At 36.3% G+C, this 27,614-nt stretch overlaps 3 protein-coding genes across 4 annotated transcripts in view; 2 read left to right on the forward strand and 1 right to left on the reverse strand.

Annotated features, from left to right (window-relative positions):
- Nucleotides 1–2,086: 2,086 nt before the first annotated feature.
- On the reverse strand, nt 2,087–3,697 carry LOC118275616 (testis-specific serine/threonine-protein kinase 2). The gene has a single exon (XM_035593641.2). It carries the CDS (start codon nt 3,312–3,314, stop codon nt 2,274–2,276), a length of 1,041 nt encoding a protein of 346 aa, XP_035449534.1. The 5' UTR covers nt 3,315–3,697; the 3' UTR covers nt 2,087–2,273.
- Nucleotides 3,698–4,697: 1,000 nt separating this feature from the next.
- LOC118275830 (exocyst complex component 5) lies at nt 4,698–17,871 on the forward strand. Of its 2 annotated transcripts, XM_035593919.2 has the most exons (15): nt 4,698–4,875; nt 4,974–5,105; nt 5,587–5,694; nt 6,200–6,397; nt 6,859–7,107; nt 10,247–10,464; nt 11,022–11,249; nt 11,729–11,876; nt 12,440–12,586; nt 13,398–13,486; nt 13,712–13,759; nt 14,335–14,524; nt 14,914–15,070; nt 15,787–15,959; nt 17,339–17,871. In XM_035593919.2, the coding sequence occupies exons 1-15, from the start codon at nt 4,843–4,845 to the stop codon at nt 17,432–17,434; spliced, it is 2,214 nt and encodes a 737-aa protein (XP_035449812.1). In that variant the 5' UTR covers nt 4,698–4,842; the 3' UTR covers nt 17,435–17,871. The 2 variants fall into 2 exon arrangements, with proteins under 2 accessions (XP_035449812.1, XP_035449813.1); XM_035593920.2 differs by lacking the exon at nt 13,712–13,759 and having other exon boundaries at nt 4,700–4,875.
- A 327-nt stretch (nt 17,872–18,198) lies between these two features.
- LOC118275831 (proline-, glutamic acid- and leucine-rich protein 1) overlaps nt 18,199–27,614 on the forward strand; it is a 66,025-nt gene continuing 56,609 nt past the window's right edge. Inside the window, exon 1 of the mRNA XM_050695303.1 lies at nt 18,199–18,386. The gene's annotated coding sequence lies outside the window, so the exon portion shown is untranslated. The remainder of the gene's footprint in view (nt 18,387–27,614) is intronic.

Below are 27,614 nucleotides of genomic sequence, written 5' to 3' on the forward strand. Positions count from 1 at the left end.
TACATCAACTTATGTGAACCAGTCTCTTGTTCTTAAATCTCACTGGGAATTGATTGAGCAAGGACCATTTTGCCATCATATTAACCTTCGCAGAAGTTAAAGGGGTCCAGATCAGACCTGGGTGCAGATTATTCCAAACGGCCGGAGTGGAAGTCCTTGGGGAAGGCAATGGCCGTCTTGGGGCTGATGTGACGATGATGAAAGGAGAAGATGGCTTATTTAGTTATTACCAGTTTCAATCTACCTCTCTCTCTTTATAATTTCCAACAAACTCTCTTATCCTACACCCACCAACAAACACGCCAAATTTCAGCTCTCTATGACCAGTTAATTTCGGCTGTGCGTTGCCTATCAGCCAGTCCGTCAGTTAGTTAGTCACTAAGTTTAGATTTCCCTTTACTACAGTAATGTTTGTTTTAAAAGGTGCCCACGTTGAAGGTGAAGAAGTATCGCTTGCAATTAACGGACTTATTCCGCCGTTTACACCCATTTTTATACAAAATGTGACGGTAAGTGTAATAGGGATGATGTCGGGGTATGAAAATTAAAAATCTATTTAGTCTGTCAGGTAATGAAAAAATATTAGGCACGTATTTTTTATTTTGTCATTTAAGTCAACAAGCGGGCGACCGGGAGCGAATACGTCATATCTACGTATAAACTTACCTAGAAGTGACGTCACGCGATATTCCAAATCAATGTAACTTCGAAAGCAGAAATATTCGTTTCCGTAAGAAAATTAAAAAATACCTGTCTAATATTTTTTAAGTAATCTACAGGACGGATTATAAAATAAAAATTAGTCATCTACCCTATTAGGTAATTACATGTAATAAAGATGATGATGATCCAACAAAAGATGGGCGAATGTTAGTGAGTAATTGTTGCCAAGGCAGCTAGGCGGATTTAGATGAAATTTGGCACGAAGAAGATAATAAAGATAGTTCGATTCTTATCCGCCATGCTCAATTCCAGACTTAACCACAGACATAACCTTACCTACTGTCTTGAGAATTTCTGAAAATGTATAAATCGATTTAATCCCCAATTTGATGAGAACCCTGGTATCAACTGTGGTCGTAATTACGACAATTTTACCAACTTACTGACAATGCCTTTTGCTACTACTACAACATTTCCGATGGATTGACGTTTGGCCGCTATCTCGCCTAGTGGCAAGTGATGATGCGATGGAGCACGTCTGCCCATGAGCAACATATTCGCTTGGGCCTAGAAGACCCCCAGGTTATACCCATCAGGAAACACAGACTCTGGGAAAGATTTTTACTCTTTAGCAGTTGTGAAGGTCTACGAACATAATTCTCAAGTCCTGTTTCTGTTTTAGCCACAGCGCGCCGATTTGGAGCAACGGTACACGTATCTCAGAGCGGAGTATGTCAGTCCCATGTCAGCAGTTGAAATTGTATATAATGAAGACACTTTTGCACTATCGTTTTATATTAGGTTTCCATTTCTCAACATACCTTTTGGAATTGTTGGTTACTCGGTGAGCCCATCCCACAGTAGAACTTGGAACAAATGGAGACGACACCGAAATAATGTGGTAGTGTAGAACCCGCTGGACGCTAATTGGGTAGTAGACAGGGCATGGAAATTAAAAATCTAATTAGTCCGTCAGTTATATAATTAAAAAATATTAGACACGTATTTTTTTATTTTGTCGTCTAAGATTACAATACTTAGATAAAACGGAGGTAATTTTAGGAGTGGGAGGTGGTTACGTCACGTAAATCTACATATAAAATGCGGTAAACCGTGACGTCACACGATATTTTAAATCAATGTATCTTTGAAAGTATTTAATTTTGTAAGAAAAGAAAATTTTAACGTGTCTAATGTTTTAAAATAATCTAGTAGACGGACATTAAAAATGTTTTAGAGTACCCTGTTTATTATTATGTGAAATAGGTAAAAGTAATCGTAAAAGTTAGTCTAAAATAAGTGCAAGAAATAAATCATCATCATCGACAATAGCGTGTGCTACCCAAGTGCCCACTGCAAAAGCCACATCTCACACGGAGGTTTCCACAAGAAATAAATATTGGAAATAAATACAAAAACAGAATTATGGAATTTTATATAAAAACTTTATTTTCACTATTGCCGACCAACAATAGTTAAGTCGTCAATTGTAAAAAAAAATCAAAATAATAAAGGGAATTTTCAATTTTTGAAGGTCGAAAATATTTCAAGATTATTAACACTTTTTGCGTAAACATTATCGATACATTATATTATTACTATAGGGTGCGTTAGTCGTGCGAGCGCATGTTGATGTCGTCGTGTCGTTCGCGCTCAGTCTCGCGGTGGTCGCCGGAGACCCGCGCGCCGGCCGACGTGCCGGCCTCGTCGTGCTCGCGCTTACACGGCGAGTGAGGCGCCGACGGAGCCGACTGCACCAACCGTCCCATAAGACTCGCGCTTTTGTCTTTGCGGGGCCGAGTCCACTCGTGCGACAACACCCGGTCCAGGGTCAGGCGGAGCGTGATATCAGGCTCTAGAATGTGTCGCACGATTGACTTGGCTGCCGCCGATATAGTATCACGGATTCTGAGCCTGAAAACCCAGTTGCGTGACATTTGGTCCTTGAGTAGTTTGCGCAGATTCGAATCATCGAACGGCATTGAAGCGTTCAGCATTATGAAGAGGATAATTCCGAGAGACCACACATCAGCGAGTTTGGGGTTGTAGGCTGTGCCACTCACCACCTCAGGGGCGGCGTATGCAGCGGAGCCACAATACGTTTGACTGAGTACACGGCGATTTTCACCGTCCGTGCAGAACCGAGCAAATCCAAAATCCGCCAACTTCACGTTGAAGCGTCTTGACAGCAATATATTCTCACATTTCAGATCACGGTGTGCGATATTCTTGCTGTGGAGGTATTGTAAGCCACTAGCCATTTGTCTAAACCAAAGCTTTGCCTGGTTTTCTGGCACAACTCCATTCCGTTTAATGAAATCCAACAAATCACCATTGTCAGCATAACGCATGAAGATAAACACTCTCGGTCCACGCTGTAAAATACTGTGTACTTGAATAATATGAGGATTCTCGATCTTAGTCAGTATATCAAGCTCACGAGGAAAAAACTTTTCTAAAAAATCCCGAGGTGCTTTTTCTTTGTCAAATATTTTGCACGCAAGGTGCATCCGCTTCGGGCTGGATGCATCGCAGTACTCAGCCAGGTGGACGGTGGCATATGATCCTTGTCCGATTTTCTTGCCGATGAGATAGCCTCGTTGTTCCAAGGCATTCACCTCGGAGCTTCGAGGGCTGAGGCGCTCAGCCATTGAGCTCTATCGACTTTATCCTAACCCGTTTAGGATACATTGGACATCTCACTACTCACGTATGTCCAAGGTTTCAGTGGCTCTCCTGTCAAAATGTTAGCCTTTCGATTGGTATAAGCCTTACACACAACTCTCATGAAAGAGTGTAAATCGATATAATAATAATTAATCGTCAATAGCACGCACAAAATTTTGTTAAAATATTACGACATCACAAAGAATTTGGATATAAAAAACGCTTTCACTAGTAAGAAATCTTCCAAAAAGACGTATTTGCTACATTGATGACTTTTTTTTCTTTTGTTTCTAAAATTAAAATGATATTTTTTCAGAAAAGCCTGTATTATAGTAAAAGTAAAAAGATTTTATTGAAAACAAACCATATTACTCCAGAAAAAGGTTGAGGATATTAGAACATAAACAACGGATGTGGTCCAAAAGTTCTAGATATAATAACCAAAGATTAAGTCTTAAGGCCTCAATGTGCCAGTAAGTAAATGTGAAAGCTGCAGAAATGATAACTATTTTTAAATAGGAAATGTTCAATTCGATTTTGTAAGGGAAGAGAAACTGAGTGTAACTTACGTTACAGAAAATGTAACTTTTCGTTAGACCTGTAGCGTAGACTTAGGTAAAACCTTTTAACTAAGTATCTACACTTGAAATGTCCTTACATGAATTTTCCTGAGTGCCTCTATCCTTTACCTATTTACTTATAGGTACTGTAGGTAGGTACTTGTATATAAAATGTAATACTTAAACAGTTTATGATGATACCTTATCATTGACCGTCGTAGTTACGTGTAACTTTTTGGTGATTAAAGTTTGTTTTAATAAAGTTTTTCTTATGTACATTTTTCTGTAGAGTGTGTACTTACTAAAGCACATTGTATCATCATCTCAGTCTGTAACTATCCCAAGATTGAGAAAAGCCTTCTCTTAAACATTAATAGAAATTAGTATTTTAATCATCACGCATCCTCGGAGTGTCATAATGATTTCAAAGATTTTTTTACGTTATATGTATTGGTCTAGGTTTTCTCTTAATGTTTTAGTATACCGTAGAAAAAGTTACATCTATATATGAATATTTTCTAGGTTTCAAACCATCATTCATTTCGGAAGCAGACTATCTTATCCTCCAGGTCACCACTACTTGTCATATTTACGTACTTACAATATAAAACTTCATTTTAAGTAATAGGGTTTTATTGTGTTTTAACACAGCAATAATGTATTTAAGAAAATAAAACATTTTTATTCAGAATAATCTCATTCTTTTCATTTTAAATTGAACGTTTCTTTGTGTATGATACCGGAACGCATCTTTTACCCTATCTGTCAAATCTGTAATGTCAAACTGTCAATGTCAACTTGCAGAGGACTTGTCACCAAACTTCAAAATATTCGTAAAGAAAAGTAGGCGTTTTGTATTGATAAACTTTTATTTTATTAGAAACTAAATATAATATGAAAAAGGTATAATTTCTAAATAACAAAACGTGTAGTTTACATATTATTATCCAAGATGATGAACCAATATATAAAAGAGTTAGAACAGGTAAGTAAATATTCACTTATTATTCTCTTTATCTTTGATGACAAGTCTTGAAAACTCGATTTATTTTGTATATAACAAACTGTTTTGTTAAATTATAGGATCCGTTCGATCCTGACGAGTTTGTGGAGAGAATGGTGAGAAGGAGCATGCAAGAATCACGTTTACAAGACGACCAATTTGATCCTGAAATGATACATGACATTTTTACACAAGCCATACAAGATCTGAAGGTATATGAGCACCTCTTTTTACATTGTGAAAGCTAAAAAGAATGGTTAATTTTATTGTATACTTAGGTAGCTAATTGTTGCTATTGATAGAAGTCATAAAGAATTCTTATTAGTTTCTTTTCATGTAGTCTTACACTGGTGTTATACTGTCCTGAGCGTATATTTACAAACAAATATTGGAAATAAAAACATAATTAATTAGACTTTTTTATATAACTCTCATAAGACTACCTCTTGTATGTCGGTATATAGGACAACAAGAGAAAACATAGTGTTTCATTTGGATCCATGTTCCGGCACACAAAGGGTTAAATTACTTATATTTTATGGCTTACTCGCCTAACTGTTTAATGCAGTAACTCAACTAGTTTCAAAGTCAAGCCATGGAAGGAGCTAACAGTATGAGTAACCCATATAATATACTAATTAGTTTTTTTGACATATTGCTACAAGAATGATTTCCCTTAACAATTTTGTTCAGGTTTTACAAGAAAGACAAGAAAGGAAATGTGCAAGACTGGAGCAATCTGTCCAGGAAGAGGAGAAGCTATATGCTGCTAAACTGGCTGAAATCATGGATCAACATACTGTATGTCAATTCTACTTTTATTACAAGTGCAATAAGGTTGCTTTTCGTTTAACAATATTTTGTAACATTCAGTGTAGGAGGTATATGCCATTTCAATACTGTCCCTTGCCCCACCAAAAATAGAAAACTTCAGTACAGTTGTGGACTGGACTGTCAGGAGAACTGTACCCTAAGTATGAGTTTTCTTTATTAAAAGTAATTGAAATGTGTGTGTTCAGCGCTCTGAATGGCCGGCTCAAATAATCCAACCAAACTCATACTGAAGTTACAAGACACTATTATTAGAACTTATGACGGGATATTTACCAATTTCCGTTGTAGTTTGCGCTTGCAAGAGTGCCGAAATATCGGAAACTTATAAATATTAAGAAACATGGTAAATATCCAGTCATTAGTTCTAATAATAGTGTTACTGACCATGTCAGTTTAAAAACTTATATTACAAGACACATTTTAAAGAACCTATTATCTTTAAAGAACTAACTATAAACTGTTTCATTTCCAGCATTGTGTAGGCGTATTCAGTGCTCTTGATGAGCGTATGTCACGTTGTGGCGGGCGTGCTTTAGACGTCGGCGAGAAACTAGGAGCAGCGCGCGCACCGCGGGCGAGGGCTGCGGCCGCCAGGGACCTGCTTTCACATCTGTCGCACTTCCTGAGCCCTGGACCTGTGCTCATTGATTTGTTCAATGATTCCAGCAAGGTTTGTATGATTACTAGTATAACATGTCATAAATGCTGGTAATTTTCCTGAAAATATGAAAGGCAAAGGACCATATACATACATAGGTAAAACATTCTGCCTGGCTAGCTTAGAGCTTTAACTACTTAGGTACTTGTAATTTTTTTATGATAACATTTGAAACCAGTATATTATTTAAACTGAAAATTTCGAAACACCCAATAACAGTTTAATACTATGAAAATCATCCAATGACTTCTGCCGCCTTGGGTGAGGCGAGATAGAGATTTAAATTCTTACTGACAAAAAAACCCTACCTCCTGTTTTTCGAGCCAGAGTCCCTGATAACTATCTAGCGGGTGTTAGATAGTCTGCAGTTCCACTTTTACAATTTAGATTCTTAGATCTATCTAATCTATTAATCACTACTTATTATTTACACACACCAAAAGATATTGTAAAATATTGATTTAACATTACAGTTGAATGAAGCAGCAGATGTAATTCAGAAACTGCACACTATCGCTCAAGAGTTGCCACCGGACAAATTCGAAGTTGCCAAGAAGAAAATAGAAGCAAAGTATGATGAAATAGAAAGGAACCTCATTGAAGAGTTTGTGAAGGCCCAGAATCAGGGCAATATGGCCAAGATGAAGGAGATTGCTAATATTATGACTAACTTCAAGGGATACTCGCAATGTGTTGACGCTTTTATTGAGACTAGTCAGATGGTGAGTGATTTTAATTTGTTAACAGCCACATAGGTCACCAGTAACCTACATTAGTGGAGGATTGGCCTTCAACAGTCTTCTGATGGCAGTTTAAGGCTTAATTGAAGGTTTTTATTTAATTAGATTGTAGTTTTAATACTGCAAAATAAGTGGACTATTATGGTTAATTAAGTTTTAGTGAAGTTAGTTAATGCAACATCATTTATCCCAAAAGGGCTAAGCAGAGCTAAGCACCTGCACATTACGGCGTGTTACATACCATTACGTGGTATTACGCCACTGTACAATGTACAACCACTTTTCACCATTAGTGTTATAAGTCCCATGTAATTAGGGGTGAGTCTAATAAAGTTAGTTTAATCAGTGATATTTCTAGAATATTATTTGGGATACTAGCTTTTGCCCGCGACTTCGTTCGCGTGGAATAGTGACTTCCGGCAAATTTTTGGTTTTAACCACATAGTTCCCATAGCTATAGGCTGATGATGATGATGATGATGATGATGATGAGTTCCCGATCTCGCGGGATCTTTTCAAAAATGAGATGTGGAAGATATTCCAGGGAACTCTTCAAAAATCAACATAATGAGCTCTGCGTTTGATTTTAATAGATGTATACTCACTTAGGGCATTGAAAAAATAGTTTAAAAACGGACTTTAACTAAAGAAATATTATAATCTTTCCGAACTTAAGATGAAAACTAACTTAAAACTAAAGAAAGCTACGAATTACGAATTTATAACAATTAAAAAAGAAATTATATTAGAACCTTTCCTTTATGCTATAATAACCAAGCTTAAACTAAATAATTTAAAAGAAACGACTTAAATCTAATCTAATTAATTTATAAATTAGACTTACAATTTTATTAAAAAAACTAACTACAGTAACTACTAATAATCGATATCAAACTAAACCTACGTTAAAAAGTTTAACCAGAAAACCAGGAAAACCCAACAAATAAACTTATTAATTGACAAATACAACGAAACCAATTTAGAATATACGAAACAGCAGGACCACTACAGACAAATAATCATACGACTGATAATACACATTTTCTACAATAGTACCGAAGCGCTCGGCCGATACCCAACCAAATAATTGTAACAAAACCATAGCGCAATCTATTTCGATCCCAACGCCATCTATCGAGGATAAAGACAACTTGGATTATTTATTTATACTCCGTTCGGGCATTTTCTTTGTACTAAAAGTTTAATTATATTGATATAATTTTTTTCATACCATTTTACTATTTGTTAACTTTTTTCGATGAATTAAAACAATAACATGAACCGAAGTCGTGTAACGATCGACATAGAATTATCTATACTCCGTTAGAGCGTTTTCTTTGTACTAAAAGTTGTATTATGTTATATTTTTCATTGCTTTTTACTATTTTGTAAAAACAAATTTCCAATGAATTAAAACAATAACATGAACTGAACAATTGTAATTACACCATTGCGCGATCAACGCCATCTATCTACGGAGTATAGGAACAGCCCGACATTGTTCAATTTCGTACTTATAGTACGAAATTGTAAATTGAAAATAGATGGCGCTGTATGTCCGGAATAAATTTATTTTTTATTTTATTTTATTTTTTTTTATTTTTATTTTTATTTAATTTTTATTTTATTTTTATTTTATTTTTATTTTTATTTTTATTTTATTTTTATTTTATTTTATTTTCTTTTTATTTTTATTTTATTTTTATTTTATTTTATTTTATTTTTATTTTATTTTATTTTATTTTACTTTTATTTTATTTTTATTTTATTTTTGTTTTATTTTTATTTTATTTTTATTTTATTTTTGTTTTATTTTTATTTTATTTTTATTTTATTTTTATTTTATTTTTATTTTATTTTTATTTTATTTTTATTTTTATTTTATTTTTATTTTATTTTATTTTATTTTTATTTTATTTTTATTTTATTTTTATTTTATTTTTATTTTATTTTTATTTTATTTTTATTTTATTTTTATTTTATTTTTATTTTATTTTTATTTTATTTTTATTTTATTTTTATTTTATTTTTATTTTATTTTTATTTTATTTTTATTTTTATTTTTATTTTTATTTTATTTTTATTTTATTTTTATTTTATTTTTATTTTATTTTTATTTTATTTTTATTTTATTTTTATTTTATTTTTATTTTTATTTTTATTTTTATTTTATTTTATTTTATTTTATTTTATTTTTATTTTTATTTTATTTTTATTTTATTTTTATTTTATTTTTATTTTATTTTTATTTTTATTTTATTTTTATTTTATTTTTATTTTATTTTTATTTTATTTTTTGATTTTTGAAATAAAAATATATCTATGTCCTTTCTAAGGTTCTAAACTATATCTGTACCAAATTTCAACCAAATCCGTCAAATAGTTGCGGAGATTAATGGTATAAGCATAGAATGTTCGACGTGATTCTTTAATTTGACATAACTTTTTTATTTATGAACCGATTGACATGAAACAAACACTAAATGTAAATTTAAGCATCCCACAATATATTCGTGAAAACCGCATCCAACTCGGATCAGCCGTTTCTGAGATTAGCGCGCACAGACGAACAGACAAACAGACAAACAGACAAACAGACAAACAGACAAACAGACAAACAGACAAACAGACAAACAGACAAAAAAAAAGTTAATTACATTTTTGGGTTCGACATCGACATAACAATAACCCCTGCTATTTTTTTTATTTTTATTTTCAATGTACAGACAGCACTTTTCTACGATTTTATTATATGTATAGATTACTTGTCAGATCAAGAAATTAAACCTTGTGACCTCAGCAAACAGCATATAACTGACACCACTACCTATAGCTCTAAGCACTATGTGTTGGAACACGTTGTGTGTTTATCATATAAACATTATACAACAACATTCCAAACATTTTCATAATCTTTTTAAACTGACATGGTCACTAACACTATTATTAGAACTTATGACGGGATATTTACCAAGATGCCGATATATCGGAATATGTATGATATATCGATATATCGGAATATGCCGAAATATCGGAAACTCACCAAAGTGAATAAACATGGTAAATATCCCGTCATAAGTTCTAATAATAGTATTTCCATAATCTTCTATTTTATTTCCAGAACACACTGCTAGGCAAGGACATATTCTCCGCAGTACTGCCTCTATGCAAGAAGAACTACACCATCATCAGCAACGTGTTCCCCAACCCTGACCAGGTCATGAGCAAGTTTGTGCTGAACATCTTCCACCTGAAGCTGCAGAAGTACATACAGACTAAACTGGCCGATAAAAATGATGTGGAGAAGTATTTGAGGAATCTTTATGATATGTATACTAGGTGAGGAGGACAAAAATAATATAACTGTACTGTTCACAAGAAAGTGTACAAATGTTGTGATTCCCACTATTACAAATCAGTTTCATTACTTACAATTCGACTGCACGGTTGCCGAGGTGGCTGGGTCACCGGCTGTCGCGCAACGTGCTGCTGTTCGCTTCTCGCACGGAAGAACTCTTTCTATGATCCACAAAATGTTGATTCGGGTCTAGTTGTCATGTGCATGTGAACTTGTAAACACACCCACGTCACAGCACAATATCCCATTGCGGGGCAACGTTTTTATTAATAAAAAAATGTATGTCTACGTCGATTTGTACCACAATGCTTGTGAAAATGGATAATTTAAATTATTAACAATAAAAGAAAAAAAAGATATAATTAATTAATACTATGGGATGTGTTCCATCCTCACTTACATTATTACTTACCGTCAGGCGAAATAGTAGCTAAAAACCAACCAATAAAAAAAACATCAGGAACTTTTAACTCTATAAACAAAAAATATCTAAAAAATGCTACAAAAATATAACTATAATAATTATTATTATTTCCAGCACCCAGCGAGTATGTGACGAGTTAGTACTAGCTGGTCTAGTGTCCGCAGAAGGTAACACAACCACTGGCGACCTCCGTAGAGACGCGCTCGTCAACGGTGCAATGGCGGGCGCCAACGATGGATACGCGTCTTTAGAAATACGAAGACTTAAAGCCGCGATGTCCAACGCTTTGAATACATACTATACAGACAAGCAACATGTTAAAAAACCAATACAGGGTGGCGGGTATGTTGACTTTTTATTATGTTACTAGCTACTTCCGCTCTGCTCGGCTCCTATTGGTCATAGCGTGATGTTTTATAGCCTATAGCCTTCCTCGATAAATTGACTATCCAATACAAAAAGAATTATTCAAATCGGACCAGTAGTTCCGGAGATTAGCGCGTTTAAACAAACAAACTCTTCAGCTTTATAATATTAGTATAGATTGAGTGTATAACTATAATCAACAAGGTATGGTACATGGGAGAGCTACGCTTTGCCACGAAGGGTCAGCTGGCCAGAGCGACACCAGAGCTTCTTAGAACCTAGTATTAACTCCTCAACCTAGTACCTAATTAAGGACTAATGGAAATAAATGGTTTGACTTTGGTTGTGACTGTGCGAATATCTAAGGCGGGCGCCGATTGCTTACCTTCAGGTGATCTCTCTTAATCTTGAAAAGTCTTGACCAAAATGTAATTATTTTCAATATTTTTGTGCAGGTTCCAAGAATTAAGACGTGAGTTTCAAGCGCGAACGAACATCAATGTAGCTCAGATAGAAAACTATGGAGGAGAGACCTTCCTAAGCGAACAACTTGTTCAAAAAATGATCAACGATGCTAAAACTTCTTTTACCAGGTGCAAGACTGTGAGTAATTTTAAATCATTTCTTTATTACTACCTGACAGGTAGACATTCATTTAGTACGAGTGATTTGAGTTGCCAAGGATAGAAAAAACCGAGGATAGTAAGAAAAAGTAGATAAAATACAATATAAGCTTGCTATACTATCAATTATACCAGTCTGTACCTACTATCGACTCCAGCTACTAAAATATCGTTACATAGGGCGATATTTCACCGGGACACTACGGTGTCGCGAGTGGTCGCCACTACTAACAAAATCTATACAGCTTTATTGAAAGTTACTCAATACCTGGTGTCTGCTTAGTTGACAACCATGCTGGCGTCGCGACAAGCTTGGACGTCAGCGTAGTGGTGTTGTCCCGGTGAAATATAGCATGCAGAGTAATATTCTTTACATGTTTTTAAAAATAAATGGTTATACTAATTTTCTCCTGAGTCTAGAATACCAATTTAGGATCACACAGAGTTGTTTCGTGTTACCAAAAACAACACGTTGCGCATCAGCCAGCCATCCACTGCATCAATCGTACAGTCTATCATTACAATTAATGTTTACATTTTCAGCTGTGCACTGCAAACGAGCTGTCAGGCACCACTGTAGCATTACTAGAAGTGGTGATACAGCATCTACTTATTGAACATGTGGATTACGCACTCGATTTGGGCTTGCAGTCCATTCCCATAGCTGATAGCAAGTCTCCACCGCCACAGGTAACCATATATCATAACAACATTATTATCAATAGTATTATACCACCCATTTAAAATTATTTCACAAGCTATGTTATGTGGCCATTACCGTCGATCTGAATTTTAGTTTCTGCCTTCAATGAGACTTTTAAGACTGAAGAATTCCAAAAATTTGTTTGAAACAAGAATTGATCTTGATATCCTTTAATTTGTAGTTTGCCTACTAGCATTGGACCATAAAACTAATCGCTAAAAAATGCTGCTTTATTAATTATTTACGCAATTAACTTTGACTTTGCGCAACGGTTGCGCATGTTCTATATTAATGTGACATAAAACTCAAAAAAAATATTTGAAACAAGATTTGATCTTGAAATCCTTTATTCTTTAATTCCTTTGGGAGGGATAAAAACATAGGAGAGTCTTTGGACAAAGTATGTGGATCTCAAAGGAGAGTATGTTGAAAAATAAAATCAAAAAATATCCGTAATCCTGTATTTTATTCAAAAAGTCACGGACTTATTGACCCGCCCTCGTAAATATTAACGCAACAATCTTTGACTTTGCGCATCAATGTGACATAAAAGTTGTGTAAAATATAAAGATAATCTGCCACACATGTATTTTCCAGGCCAATTTTTGTTTGTCAGATCGTAGACAGGACAATCACGTGTATGCATTACCTAAAATAGTATAAAGTTACAACGAGAATAAAGAATAAAATATTACACAATAATGTAGAACAAAGTTATAAAATACTATAATATAGTCATAAAATAAAAGTGCGATAATCTCTTGCGTAACGTAGTAATATTATTTTAATATTTCACAGATTTATTTCTTCGACATCGTAAAGCAAGCGAACAAAATTGTCAGAATGTTTGAAGAGCATTATCAAGAATCTGTTTTGACGTGTATAACGTAAGTATTTGATTGAGACCATGCCAAAATAGACTTTGTGTCAACAAGGATAAAGACGAAATAAAATATCGGCTAATCAATAGGACATTTGGTGACGTGAAAGTCATGCCTTCGGAATATTATTAGGATACAAAATGAAACCTTATCACAACATACTTAAGATTGATATTATAATTAAATAGTACGATAATATAAAGTCTGTAATTTTGCTTACTTTTAATAAAGCCGGCCCCTGGCAACAGATGGGATAAATTCTGCCAGGCAACGGAGAAGGTAACGTGTAGAACCCAATAGAGGGTTTGAAACAATACTGAACCTAATCATTTATGATATTATGCAAGCGATATTTACCCTTATCGTAGTGATTTTATGGTCTATTGTTCACATTATATTCTGTAATAATAAAGTTCATTATTAGATGTAGTATGCTCTTCCATTAATTGTAGTTTAGATGATCCATATTATGCTAGACTACCTGCATATAGTCATATTATAGGTATATATAAAATCGACTGCATAGTGCATACGGTCTACATACATACTGCATTTATTTTAGATATGTACTTCAAATTTTACTACATATTTGTATTCTGTAAAAATATTTATTTAACTGTATTTACACTTACAGCAACACATACAAATATGTATTACAAATATTTTTGCAAGATTGCATGTTAGCGTATCTATTCTACAATTGACTAAAAAGTCCCCCCTGCCCCTCATCTACATCCCCTAATCCCCTAAAAACCATTAATACTCTTGTGTTGTCCATGGAAGTTGCCCGTTTGCCGCCCATAAAATAACAATAACACCACGTTCTAGACATTATTTATAAATCTTTTTCACAGTTCAGCAACAAAACAGAATGATTGCATGCAAAGGAAGACTGCTATAATGGATCAGCTTGAGAACAAGCTGGATGTCGGCTTGGATCGAGCTATTACAGCTATTGTGAGCTGGGTCAGGATGCACCTTCAGAATGAACAGAAGAAAACTGACTTCAAGCCCGAAGGAGATATTGATACGCTTGCGTCATCGGTAAGTTGGTCATCGGGACAAGTTCATTGGTTTGTGTCAAAAAAGTGAGTGTGTGAAGTCGTCAAAGTATTAATTTCAATAGCCAAATAATAATGGGTCGACTCGACCGGAGTGATTCCACTGCCTAATCGGCGTGAAACAACCGAAGCGTTATCTTTCGCCGTGGTACTGGTAACCTTGTAACATGCAGTTCGCACCTCCGAACCCCGAAGGGGTAGGCAGAGGTGCACATTATAACTCGTAATGTCGCTATACAATGTATATCCACTTTTCACCATTTGTGTTATATGTCGTATGGAAGGGTGAGCTTATTGCCATATTCTGGGCACAATTTTAACGTAAAGTAAATAGCGAAGTTATCTTATCCTCTAATAACTTGACGTCACCAGGCTTGTCTGGCGGTGGTCAATTACCTGAACAACATAATGGACAAAATCCACGGAGGACTGGAAGGAGACAACCTCCACGCCGTCACCTTGGATCTAGCCGTCCGACTACACAGGATCATATACGAGCATCTCCAGAACTACCAGTTCAATTCTGCTGGTAAGTTATTTTAAACTTTATTTTTAAGGCGATAAGGTGTTATTTTGAATAACATACTATGTAAGTAACTATCTATTAGTTTATGAAAATCACGCTTCTTGCTATGATATTAAGGTTCTATTTAGCAGCTCTCACTCCACAAGACTCAGTTTAGTCCAGTCAATGAGTTAAGTGAAAATCCAACCTATTGCTAAGAGTTTAAGGTGTTATTTAGTGTCTTTGATGGAAACCAATACAGTTCTTGTATTTAATACTTGCATTACTTGATTTATTTGAAAAATGTTTCAAGTTCATGGATTTGATAAACGAGTTGAATAACCGATCTATCTTATCGTTAGTGATAATTGTGAACGATCTGAAAATGGAAAATGTAGATTAAAATTATGTTGTGTTGTACTATAGATATTATTTGGAAGAAAGTTCTATATTTGACTGTAGTTAGAAATTTTCTAATTGCTTAGGATAGGGTTAACCATTTAATGACTCCGAGTATGTCAGTTATTTCGACCGCATCGTCGCTTCCCATCAGGTGAGATAGTGGTCAAGAGTGAACCTATAGATAATAAAAAAAAAAAATCCAACGCCACTCAATTTTAACACGCCCTGAAGAATAAATGTCACACTTTTTTTTGTATGATAAAGATAGCACGTTATGTAAGTACAACCTAAGTATATTGATTAGCATATTCGGGCGTTAATATTGTATATCTATCTAGGTGCAATGATAGCTATCTGCGACGTGAAGGAGTATCGCAGCGCAGTATGCGGGCGCGGCGCGCGCGCAGCCCCGGCGCCCGCGCACGCACTGTTCGACGCACTGCACGCACTCTGCAATCTACTGCTCGTCAAACCTGAAAACCTTCACCAAGTCTGCGAGGGTGAAACTCTTGTAAGTCATTCGTTTATTTAAATATTTTATACTAATAATAACTATTTAAATATTAACTTACGAATATCAAGGAAATAACGATCTTGGAAAGGGTACGCAGAAGTGTTTTAACATAGCATTTCATCATTTTTATACCAAAGGAGCAAACCTATTTACTACTTTCATCAGGCTCTAGGGACCATAGGGCCATCCATAAATTAAGTGACACGAATTGCATGATTTTTGACCCCGTCCTTGTCACAATTGGTCACATTTGTCCTCCTACACCTCCTCACCTCTCCTCCCTAGTGAGACGTCCCGCTTTATAATTTTACATCTAGAAATAATTATTTAATTAAAACAGCAATTATGAATTTTTTATTTAATTAAAATGTGATGTCACGAAATTTAAGACCCCTTCCGCCCCTTGTCACATAAACTCACACTTCGTTGATCCCCTCCCTCCCCGTCGTGTGCGGTACGTGTAACGTATTTATTGGATGACCTCCTATTAAACATTTTATAATTTTCTTATTCAGGAATTTCAAAGACTATCTATTTAACAGTCGCACTTCCAATGAGGCGTTACTATCAGGCTTAGTCGAGTCAATTTAACGCGTTATAGCAAAAATCTAGAAATTTTCCATTCTATGTTACTTTTTCCTCGTTGCAATAACTAGTAAAATTACATAAAAATTGCCATACAACATACAATTTCCTGTCTGTATCAAATAAAATGTGTAATATATGGCATAGCTGTTACAAAATAAAAATATTTTTATAGCATAAGTTCCGATTGTAAAAACTACTCGATCTTTAAATATAGTTAACTAGATTTCAGCCCGCGGTTTATGAAAAGTAATGAGAAAATAAATACACAATGCACAAAACCTCTACCCCAAACTATCTGGTAAAGGATCGTGCTGAGGACCTTTCCCAAGAGTAATAAGGAGTTAAAAAACCGCATAAAATTTGAGATAGTCAGAAGGAAAAAAATATTTATGTAAAATTTAAGGATTACAACTTATGTTCAGGTGCGGTGGCTTCAAGCTAGTCCCCGAAATTTAAATTTCCTCAAGTTTTTGCAATTTATTACTTGATGTATGTGATGTCGAATACACACTTGTTGAAACTATTAACATAACAACTTACCTAAAATATGTCTACAACGTTTTTGCAGACGAGATAGTGGCCAAACGCCGTTAATTACCAAAATTAAAAAAGTGTATATTATAAACGTTCTCTAAACTGCGGCGATATGTTGATGGTTTAACAAGGTAAATCGACTAGTTTCAAGCCGCACGAGCCCCTAGCGTAGCTCGAAACTAGTCGAGACACCTCAAATGTTAAAAATGATAATTATAGGATGTTATGTAACATTTATTTTACTTATTTAACAGGCGGAATTGGACCACTCAATACTAAACAGCTTCATACAACTTCGCGCGGACTACAAGAGCCACAAGCTATCCAGCTTCCTCAAAGGACTTTCGTAAACAACAACTTTTGTGTAGGAAGGGACACCGTAACTTATTGAGTCGTACACAAAAGATTTTGAATCGTTTTACGAAAAAAAACTCATACTATTATTTTGCATAAATACCAGTGGTAGGATATTCAATCATAGTAACAAGTAGGATTGCTTTAGTTTAGGATTTTTAATGTGAATTTATTTTAAGGAAAAATCATGTATTTATTTTTATTATATTTATGGTATAAGTTACGGTGTCGCTTCTCCTTCATATGGCTTAAAGGTTTGTAGTAAGAATACATAGTAATTGACTGAACTATAAGGTCATAATGAACAAGTCAAAGACGATCGCTTTCTTAAGTATTTATACTGTATTACATATCTAAGTGATATATTGTTGCTTTGTATAGTCAGAAAATATTATAAGTTTATATAAAAGTATTAAACATATTTAAATTGTAACTGCCTTATCTCTTTATCTTATTTATATCCACATTTATCATTGTTTGATTATAAGATAGCTATTATTTTGTTAATAATATCACATTGAATAAGATTACTTAATTTCGGGACGTAGGTTGTACGCTGACTAGTAGGATGTACAATGATTAGTAGATTATGTAGCGGTAACAGCGATGCGGCAGGCGATCAGCGCTCGTATCATGTTGTATAACGCTTGCATAGCGCCTTATCAGCGGTATCTATACGACATGGCTTCACTACGTCCATTCATAAGTCCCCCTCCCCGCCCGCGCCGCTGTGTGAATGAAGGCGCGTGTGTGCGTGGCGACGCGGGCGCACCTCCGCAGTGTCGATCTGACGGCCGGCCGCGCTGTACTGTCCTCGCCGCCTCGCGATCTAACCCTCGCTCATAACAGTGATATGCCCACAAGTTCAGTGTAACAATACATTGATAACGATTTTACCAAGTGCTGTGACGATATCGCTAATCTGGATAAAATCATTAAAATCGAGAGGTAAGCGCTCCACCGAATATGTTTATTTTCATTCAAGCCCCGACGCCTACGCTCCGAGCTGTGTCGCGATTTGTGAGCGACGAATTTACATGTTATAAGTTCATTCATTGGACGTTTGGGCCTATTTATATTATTATCAACGTGCGTGCCGTATGAATGGGTGATTAGGGCGGCTCATTGTGACGAGATGGAGATCCGAGCTGATGACTGATTCACGGCGATACGACGGCGCTTACTCTGCGTACATCGCAATGAGGTCTTTTTGAGAATTTCTAAGTATTGCCGAGTATCGCCGGCTATGGCACGACTGTTCTTTTTGTCGGATCGCGAGCGCTATCTAGGTGAGACCGGGCCGCGTCCGCTCCATTTCAAGTGGCGTTTTTATCCCGGCGCTACCTGAGTATCGAGTCGAGTGGACTCGTCTCGCCGCAAGTCGATCCCGCTAATGGCTGGCACACCATATCGACAGATACCACAGACCACACCTTCGTGCAACTTGCGATTCTCTCAGATCGCTTTTTGTCTGCAGTTGCTCCGATAGCCACACTATTTATAGACAACTGTTTAGGAATTCTCGACGAACCCACACGAACTTCATGTTTCATATAATTTCGTAATTAATATTGATCATTAATCGTTATCAGTGGCAAGGTGACGAAAAGATAAAGAACAGTAAATCATAAAGTTTACGATCATGTTTACCTAGCCGGCAGCGCGCAGTGAGACGTTGCTTCAATAATTTCATTATGAATGTTGTACCTACGCAAGTATAATAAAACAAACCTAATCTAACGGCCAGCTATTGCAAGAAACAATGACGTCACTCTAAAAATGAATTTCATGATGTGGTGCCTCACTTACACGCGATATGGTACTAGATAGCTGATTAGACATCACTCTCAAACTATGAACCGCAATTACCGACATTTCAAACCTAAAATTCACGTTAAAACAGAAGTATCCATCATCCGTTGATTTATGAAAACACACAAAGATTAATGAGTCAAATCTATTTAATTGCTTGAAGTAATGTTAACAAAGTGAACAGAACGTTGCACAACATTACAAAATGTAGTATCTACCACATACAAATACAACACATTCATACGTCTTCAGACAGGGTATGTAACAGCTCTTCATATTTTACGAGCCGACGTGATATGCAAGTATACACTACAGAATCTACAGATCAAAGGAAATATTCCATATTGCCCACAACATGTAATAAAAGCTACTACCCAAATGGTGTCTAGAAGAGCAGATAAATTAAAACAGAAGAGGTTTTTTGATTGAATTCAGATTTTCTGAATTGGATGAGGATAACTTTATATTTATTTAAAATTCTCTAAATTTACATTTTTAAATAGTATACATACAAAATAAAATATTATTTAAAAATATAAAAATAGGAGCCGACCAGTAGCGGGAGCATGGTCCAAGCCACCGGTGGTTAGGGCTCCAGAGATAGAAACCTCCTCACAATACGTGCCGTTTCGAGGAGTACTGCCTTCTGCATCAGGCCCTTGATCCATCCGCCCAACCCCAGCCTCCTAAGGTGGTTGTCAAGGCTGTTGGGTATTAATCCGTTGGCCGACACGACTATCGGCACAACGATAGCCGAATCCACATTCCACATGTCGACAACCTCGTGAGCCAAGTCAAGATATTTTATTTGTTTATCTTTTTCAGCTTTCACGAGGTTCTCGTCATGAGGGATGGTGATATCGATTATCATCGTGCGGCGCGCTTGTCGGTCTATCACCACTATATCAGGTTTATTGGCTACAATAGTCCTGTCAGTGATGATAGATCGATCCCAGTACAACGTGATATGGCCGTTTTCGAGAACTGGATCGGGCGCATACTTGTAGTATGGAACCTCAAACTCAACAAGTTGGTAGTGCAAAGCAAGTTGCTGATGAATAATCTTGGCCACCTGATTATGTCTATGCAAATATTCACCATTAGCCAAACGACCACAACCAGAAATTATATGTCTTATGGATTCACCAGGACTATGACATGCCCGACATATGTCAACGGTCCCATCCCTAATAATATATTTCCGGTAGTTATTCGTAAGGATAACTTCGTCCATAATTGCACAGACAAATCCTTCAGTTTCTCCAAAGAGATTACTGAATCGTAGCCAAGATACGGACGCCAGAAAATCTACACTGGGTCCATGTAGGGCCCGGAAGAAGCGTCCGTGGAGCTCTTTGCTTTGCCATACCTCCTTGCGGTCATTGACGGTTAGTACCACAGGTTTGCGCCAGTTCTCTTTTGCTAAAGATAGTGGAGTGAATCCATTGTCCACTGCTGCTACTTCTCGATGCATACCCTCGTTTACTTTCAGGAAATATTCCCTGAGGTTGCACACCTCACGGTTATGAAGGGTCTTAGCATTTAATAAGCCTCGACCCCCACACTTCCGCGGGATGTACAACCTCATGATCGATGAACGAGGGTGATGCATACGATTTGCAGTCAGCAGTGTTCGGACTCGCCTATCCAGGGTGTCAAGTTCAGTCTGAGTCCACTTGAGTATACCAAAAGAATACATCAGAACCGGCATGACCCAACCGTTATAGGCTCGCACCTTGTTTCCGCCTGATAATGAACTTTTCAGCACTTTATTCAGGCGGCCAAAGAAGCGTTCCCGTAACGATTGTTTCATGTCCGGTCCATTGATGCCTAATCCCTCTGACATACCCAGGTACTTGTAAGTATCATTTGCGGAGAGCGTTCTTAGTTTTGTGAAATCTGAGAGTTCTAGACCCTCAGATTCCACAATCCTCCTCGCTTCACATGCATGACCGCACATTTATCTACTCCAAATTCCATTCTGATGGAACTACTAAATTTTTCAGTTATTTTCAGTAGTTCCATCAGTTGTTTGTTATTTGGAGCAAACAACTTGAGGTCATCCATGTAAAGTAAGTGGGATATGACTAGACCCCTTCTCCGCAAAGGATAGCCTAGCCCTGAAGCCTCCAATAAAGTACTGAGAGGATTCAAGGCCAAGCAGAACCATAGTGGGCTCAGACTGTCACCCTGGAATATTCCTCGCACTATCCTTACAGGTTCTTCACTCCCTTGGATTTGTCTACATCCCGGATAGCAAAGCACAGTACTCCATTGCCTCATACATGACTGCAAGAAGGCGCGTAGAGTTGCATCTATTTTATACAACTCCAGCACCCTCATGAGCCATGTATGTGGCACAGAGTCATATGCCTTTTTATAATCTATCCAGCATGTAGACAAATTCTTTCGGGACCGACGAACCTGTTGGCTTACAACCATATCAATGAGGAGTAGCTCCTTAGTTCCACGAGACCCCTTCCTACATCCATTTTGAGATACAGACATAATGGAATGTTTTTCAATATGTTTTGTTATTTTTGTTCTCAAAATAGATGTAAGAAGTTTATAGACCGTTGGTAAACATGTAATTGGTCTATAATTTTTGGGTTCAGTGGAACTACCTGATTTATGGAGCAGATGGGTAACGCCTGTTGTTAGAAATTGGGGCAACGATCCAGCTTCTAAAGCTGCCTGGAACTGTGATGCTAAGGATAAAATATTATTATGTGTCGTAAATTCGGTTGCAATGTACACTCCATGAACTACGAATTAAGATTAGTAAGAAGACGAGAGATTGCCGTCACCACCCGACACTGGCAATACAGTTGACAAAATTGATATGGAGACCCGTTTTTCATTCAAAAACCAAAAATAATAAAGGCATTAGCATCTTTAACCAGTCAGATCAAATAGTAAGCACTTACTTTAGTTACTTCTCCATCAACAAAGGATAGTAGACTCGTAGAAGAAGTCGCTCTGATTTCTGTAAAAAATTCTGAGCGACAAAGATGGTAAAAAATGCGGTAATCCTAATCATCGGGTAATTGCGTAAATGCTCAATTTCATTGCCATTATGCCTCCTATTAATTACCTAATAACCGTCCTCAATATTTTGTATATCAACCTTTTTCTTGCGTCCATGTTGGCCGAATGTGACGCTCAGAGTTTGCTTGCTTACTGCGAGTATTCACCAGATCATTACTGAAAGATAAAAATTATGTAACTCAGGTAATCTTCTTCTAAATCACTTTGGTATCAATAAAATTCCAATTCTGACTTATCTTCAAAATATTTAAAGCCTAATTCCGGATTTCTGATAAAATGATAAAAGTGGTTTACCAAATTATTAAGTAGACACACAATGCATTCTAGTTAATCGTTTGTTGTGTAAACATTTCAAAGAATTGGCCTACCCAAAATAAAAGGAAAATTGGGAAAACTAGTGATTCTAGATAAGATTATTCATTGGCTAGGATTTTCCATTGAATTTTAGAATTAAAATTGGCTCAAGAGTCATGACGTTCTCGTGAAAATTCATACCAATAGGTAGGTCACCTACTTATTGACGTCATAGTTTTGTTCTTAGAGAAGCCACGCATAAATAGGCCCCTATTATAAAATTACCTAATTTTAATCTGGTATTACGAATATCAGTTCGTTAGGCAATTTATCATCTTTATCAGCCATTTTATCTTCCACAGACCTCTCCAATATCATATGCCACTGAACTCGATCTTCAGTTCTTCGTATTCCACTTCTATCAGTCACTTTGAGCATATCGCCCTACCTGGCTACTGGTAAACATAGCTGGGTATTATCGTTTTATTGTTCCAAAATAGGTCTCCTCATCTGGTCTTCAAATCTCTGTAATCCAATATTGGGCATCGTTAGATCATCATTATGTAGTTGATCATAAATTAATTTCTTTCGCTCTCAAACAATTTATATGAATTAAATTATAATCCATAACATTCCCATGATTGTTTAAATTTTAATACTTTGATACAATACAGTTATATAGCTCGCGAGAATATAGGTAGGTACACCCCACACGGTCGTCTCTTGAGTACATCTTTGTATTAACTAGTTGTTAATTATGTACAATGTATTATCTTACGTATGACTTGACAAGGCTCTGACTTTAAAGGATTTTTGTATAGGTATTTTAAAGAATTTCTCTTAAAATAAGCCTTATTATCTAACTCTTTAGGTCAAAAAATGTAGGTAATTGAATATAGGTGCCGCTCCCGAATCATGATACTCTTCTTATGTCTAATGGGTTGACTTGTAGGACTCCCAACCTGCATTAACACCAAAGATGACGTAGGTCGAGCTCCAAACTATCCTGTACTATTAAAATACTTTAATACACTTTCGACTCTATCACAAAATAATAAGGTTTAAAAATAATTTGGCCAAACTAGGATTGCTTTACAATTATGCTGTCCATTCAAAAACGGATTGTAATCTCCAGTACATTGGGCACATTGTTTATATTTCAGTGTGGTGCGGCAGTTACCGATTACGGTTGCATCGCCATAAATCCCATAATGGTTATTGGTGAAATAAAATATCTTACACGTGATGGCTCAGCTAACCGTGAAGGTTGTTGCAAGCCAATCTATTACTTGTGAAATGTTAGGTAATATTTGACATTGAAATATGAGTACTGAGTGCTAACACATCGCCTGCATTTTTGTCAATATGCATAACGAACTTGGCTATTAGCAACCTACATAAAAATGCACTTTTGGTAAAATCTAGTTGTTGAATTCAGTCTTCAATTTGCAATATTGCAATCATTGTTTTATATTACCTAGTCTCTATTTTATCCTTGATCATGGTTTGCTTACGTCCTTGATCGTGACCTCCCCTTTCTAGAAGAAAATCTGCAAAGAGTTTTACGTCTCCCTTTTTCTGATGATAGAAATCTTCTTTAAATACCTACTTACATATTCCTTTCTTTTTCTGGAGCTGATAAAGGCATTTACTTAAAATGCCTCTCTGAGTGAGGCGAGAGGGAATGCAAGACTCTACTGACTAAAAATCAGCCCGTTCTTTCTCCTGCCGGAGCCGGTAACCTTTTACGTTGTCCGCAACTCCACGATGGTATACCTCGGTATACCTTTCTCTGTCTTCTCCAGTCACACGATTAGTCATCAACATCATCAATAACATCCACCGTGCCTTCACGTGTTGTACAAGGCGAGAATGCAAATACACACACCTATCAAAAATGTTGCTGTTTTCAAACATAGCACAATGTTTGACATTTTCAGGACAGGAAACATGAACAGGATGGAGCCGCGCTTGCTTGATAGCTTCTTTGCATTCCAAATAGGAATGGACTTCTGTCCAGGCTATTGATAGACGTAATAATAACTTAAAAGGGAATTAAAACTTTAATAACTTGATTACTGTGTCCATTTTTGCTTGTAATATGAACTAGAGACTCACCAACGTCCAAAAAGAGTCAGGATTATTAGCCCTATTGCTGAATGTAGAATTACAATTCAAATCAACGCTCAATTTAAGTATTCATGATAAAATAATTTTCCAATTCTGATTATTTCTGTTATTACTAAAGCCTGGTAAACGCCCTTGTCACTAGGACAACGTGGTACTCTGAAATTCAACAGAATAGATAAAGTTCTTGTTTACTGAGATTTAATATTATCATATCAGTAGGCACACGAGGTACGAAGCAATGGCTGCCTTGACATAGCCATGTCTCGAAACTTATCTATGACATCTTATTATGGAATTTTTATCACATTGTTATGTGAAAAACTATTATAGGTATTAAGTACCTACGTACCTATATTATTGCTTACTATCTGTGCTCAAAGGAGGCTCTGCATTGCACCATTATCATTTTATCAAAGTATTGCTCGCGTTATCTGACCGCCTGAAGGTCATATACTCCCGGTACACAAGAATTTTATTGTTATTCTCATATATGCCAAACATTCTGCTATTTCACAATGTAAAAAGAACTAAGTGGTCCAAGTTTTGTATTACAGAAAAGGCTTTTCATTACCATAATATCTTTATTCAGTTTTTAATAAAGAAGGCTATTTTAAGACCCATTTATAAAGCGAGTGGACCCATTGATCTAGTTACTTGGATCTGCCAGTAACTACAAACTAGTATAACCAGTATGGGAGCTCAAAAGATGTGCGAATGTAGCTTCAAGCTACCCCTGTATAATTCCTTGGGCTCGGTCGCTCATCTGATCCCACAGTAAACAAAAAATCTGTCGATCAACATCTGACGAGCTAGTGCAGCTGAGGTTCGGTGCACTACAGGGCGTCGGCGGGGGCGGGGAGACGCGGGGGCGACATCTGCGCAGGGGCACACTGTCTGTGTGCACCAGCCCTGCAAGTGTGTGCGTGTAGGGTGCAGTACACCTTGCACGCAACGGGACCGAACCCAAAGCAGGTAGACGCGTCGATCGCCCGCTGACATAATTTGGAACGGATCTCACTTTCTCAATAGCGAATATGAATTTTGTATGCGCTTATTTATAATGGCAATAGATGTTTTGGCAAACTTTGATGCTTTTGAGAATTCGATGAATTTTAATTGAGAGAAATACTAACTATACGTACACACTGTTCATAGATTTAGTATATTATGTACCTATGTGAATACACGTAGGTAGGTAATTGCGTAATACAAGTGTTTGGTATCCATTGTACGGTGATAAATAACTCCTGACTCCTCATTAATAATGGTGAGCTTATATCATTCCGGAATGGATCACAAAACCAAATAAACTTAGACCATCTGTCCAGAAATCGAATTAAATGAAAATTAGACGCATATACCTTTACATATAATATCTGTGTGTCTAGAATAAATTCTGTTAGTTAATACGAAAAATAAAATGCTGACGTCCGTCTAGTTACCTAATTAGAACATTATGTGTGTTTGTTTATTGAAATGAACACAATGCCACAACAAAGGCGAGCTTCGTTAGCGGAAAAACAAGAAGCAACATTATATTTACGCATCTCCATTTCGTAATCGACGCAACACAAGTCGGATGTGGAACTCAAAAATCCGTTTAACCGACACAAATCTAAACGCAAGGAATAAATCTTGAAAACGTTTTTTGTGGCTGAGAAACTCACAATAACAGATGTTCGGCTGAGTTCGCCAAACAGCGCACATTCGTTTACTATTTGAACGCACACATACAAACGTATCGGCTACGTCTATACACGGAATACACACGCTTATGTCACAAATATCAAGATTGTCATTCCTAGTACGATGGCGTAAGATGATGACTAACGTCGATATTACTATTTACGTGTACATACGTTGCTTAATAAAAACCTAATTATGCTAATGCAATACATTAATTTAACACATAATTAAGCATCTATTTATATTTATAAAATGACGTGCAAGTATGCCAAGCTACATATCGCTCGGTACGGCTCTGGCACAGTAACAATTCAGTCTGTGTACTAAATATAGCACAAAATAAAACAACTGTCTCTTGCCCTTCATTCACAACCCTTATCACGTCATAAATGAACCCAATGTCCATGGCCATAGTGTCCACATTCACATGATGCGCGTGGGCAACGTAATTGGTTGACGCGGCCGTCTGCGCGGGCGCACAGAATTTTTAATTATGAATTAATTAGTAACGATCAACAACACAAACGCGCCTAATCCTGATTACTCATTTTCATGTCGTTTATGGACCGACGTATTTGGGTGAAGAGTTCATGCATGATGGTTTCATTATGTTTTTTAACGTCTCGACTGGTATGGAGCCTCGTCTGCGGGCAGTCTACTGGTACAAGGCTAAGAGTCTCTTTGTTTTGATAGCCACCGCACATAAAATTGATTGCACCATATAATTAACTGATAAGTAACGTAAGTTATAATAATAAGCGCACACACGCCCATGTGTTGGGGTCGTCGACTCTCTGATATAAATATTATTAAATATATCGCTGTAGATACCCAACTTCATCTAGCTCCATACAATACGCATACAACTCACGCTCAGATAATGAATAGTTTCATGAAATACATTACACAGTGTTAGTCATATTTAAATAGGTTGTTTCTCTTTCATAGTTACAAGTTAACAGTAGACTTGGAACATTTTCGCGTATCTTTTTCCTTGAACAAAAAGTTATTGGGTCCTGAAGATATATTAAGATATGACTTGCATTCTTTTGCCTTTAGCGTCATTTCATTACATTAATACAATCCTAAATGGAATCGTAATTTCAATTGTTATAGCGTAACTAGTAATCTAATCACATCACATAATGTATTTGCAAACGCCCAATTTAATTATGTATGCATGTTTTAATACTTATCTAAAGATCT

The sequence above is a fragment of the Spodoptera frugiperda genome, chromosome 8 (assembly GCF_023101765.2).
Source record: "Spodoptera frugiperda isolate SF20-4 chromosome 8, AGI-APGP_CSIRO_Sfru_2.0, whole genome shotgun sequence".
Lineage (NCBI taxonomy): Eukaryota > Metazoa > Arthropoda > Insecta > Lepidoptera > Noctuidae > Spodoptera > Spodoptera frugiperda.

What these genes read in the sequence shown, in the direction of transcription:
- LOC118275616 (XM_035593641.2), bottom strand. Translation starts at nt 3,314, where the DNA reads ATGGCTGAGCGCCTCAGCCCTCGAAGCTCCGAGGTGAATGCCTTGGAA.
- LOC118275830 (XM_035593919.2), top strand. Translation starts at nt 4,843, where the DNA reads ATGATGAACCAATATATAAAAGAGTTAGAACAG. An exon ending in ATATAAAAGAGTTAGAACAG is followed by an intron (nt 4,876 to 4,973) that starts GTAAGTAAATAT and finishes GTTAAATTATAG; the next exon opens with GATCCGTTCGATCCTGACGA. An exon ending in TTATTGAGACTAGTCAGATG is followed by an intron (nt 7,108 to 10,246) that starts GTGAGTGATTTT and finishes TTTTATTTCCAG; the next exon opens with AACACACTGCTAGGCAAGGA.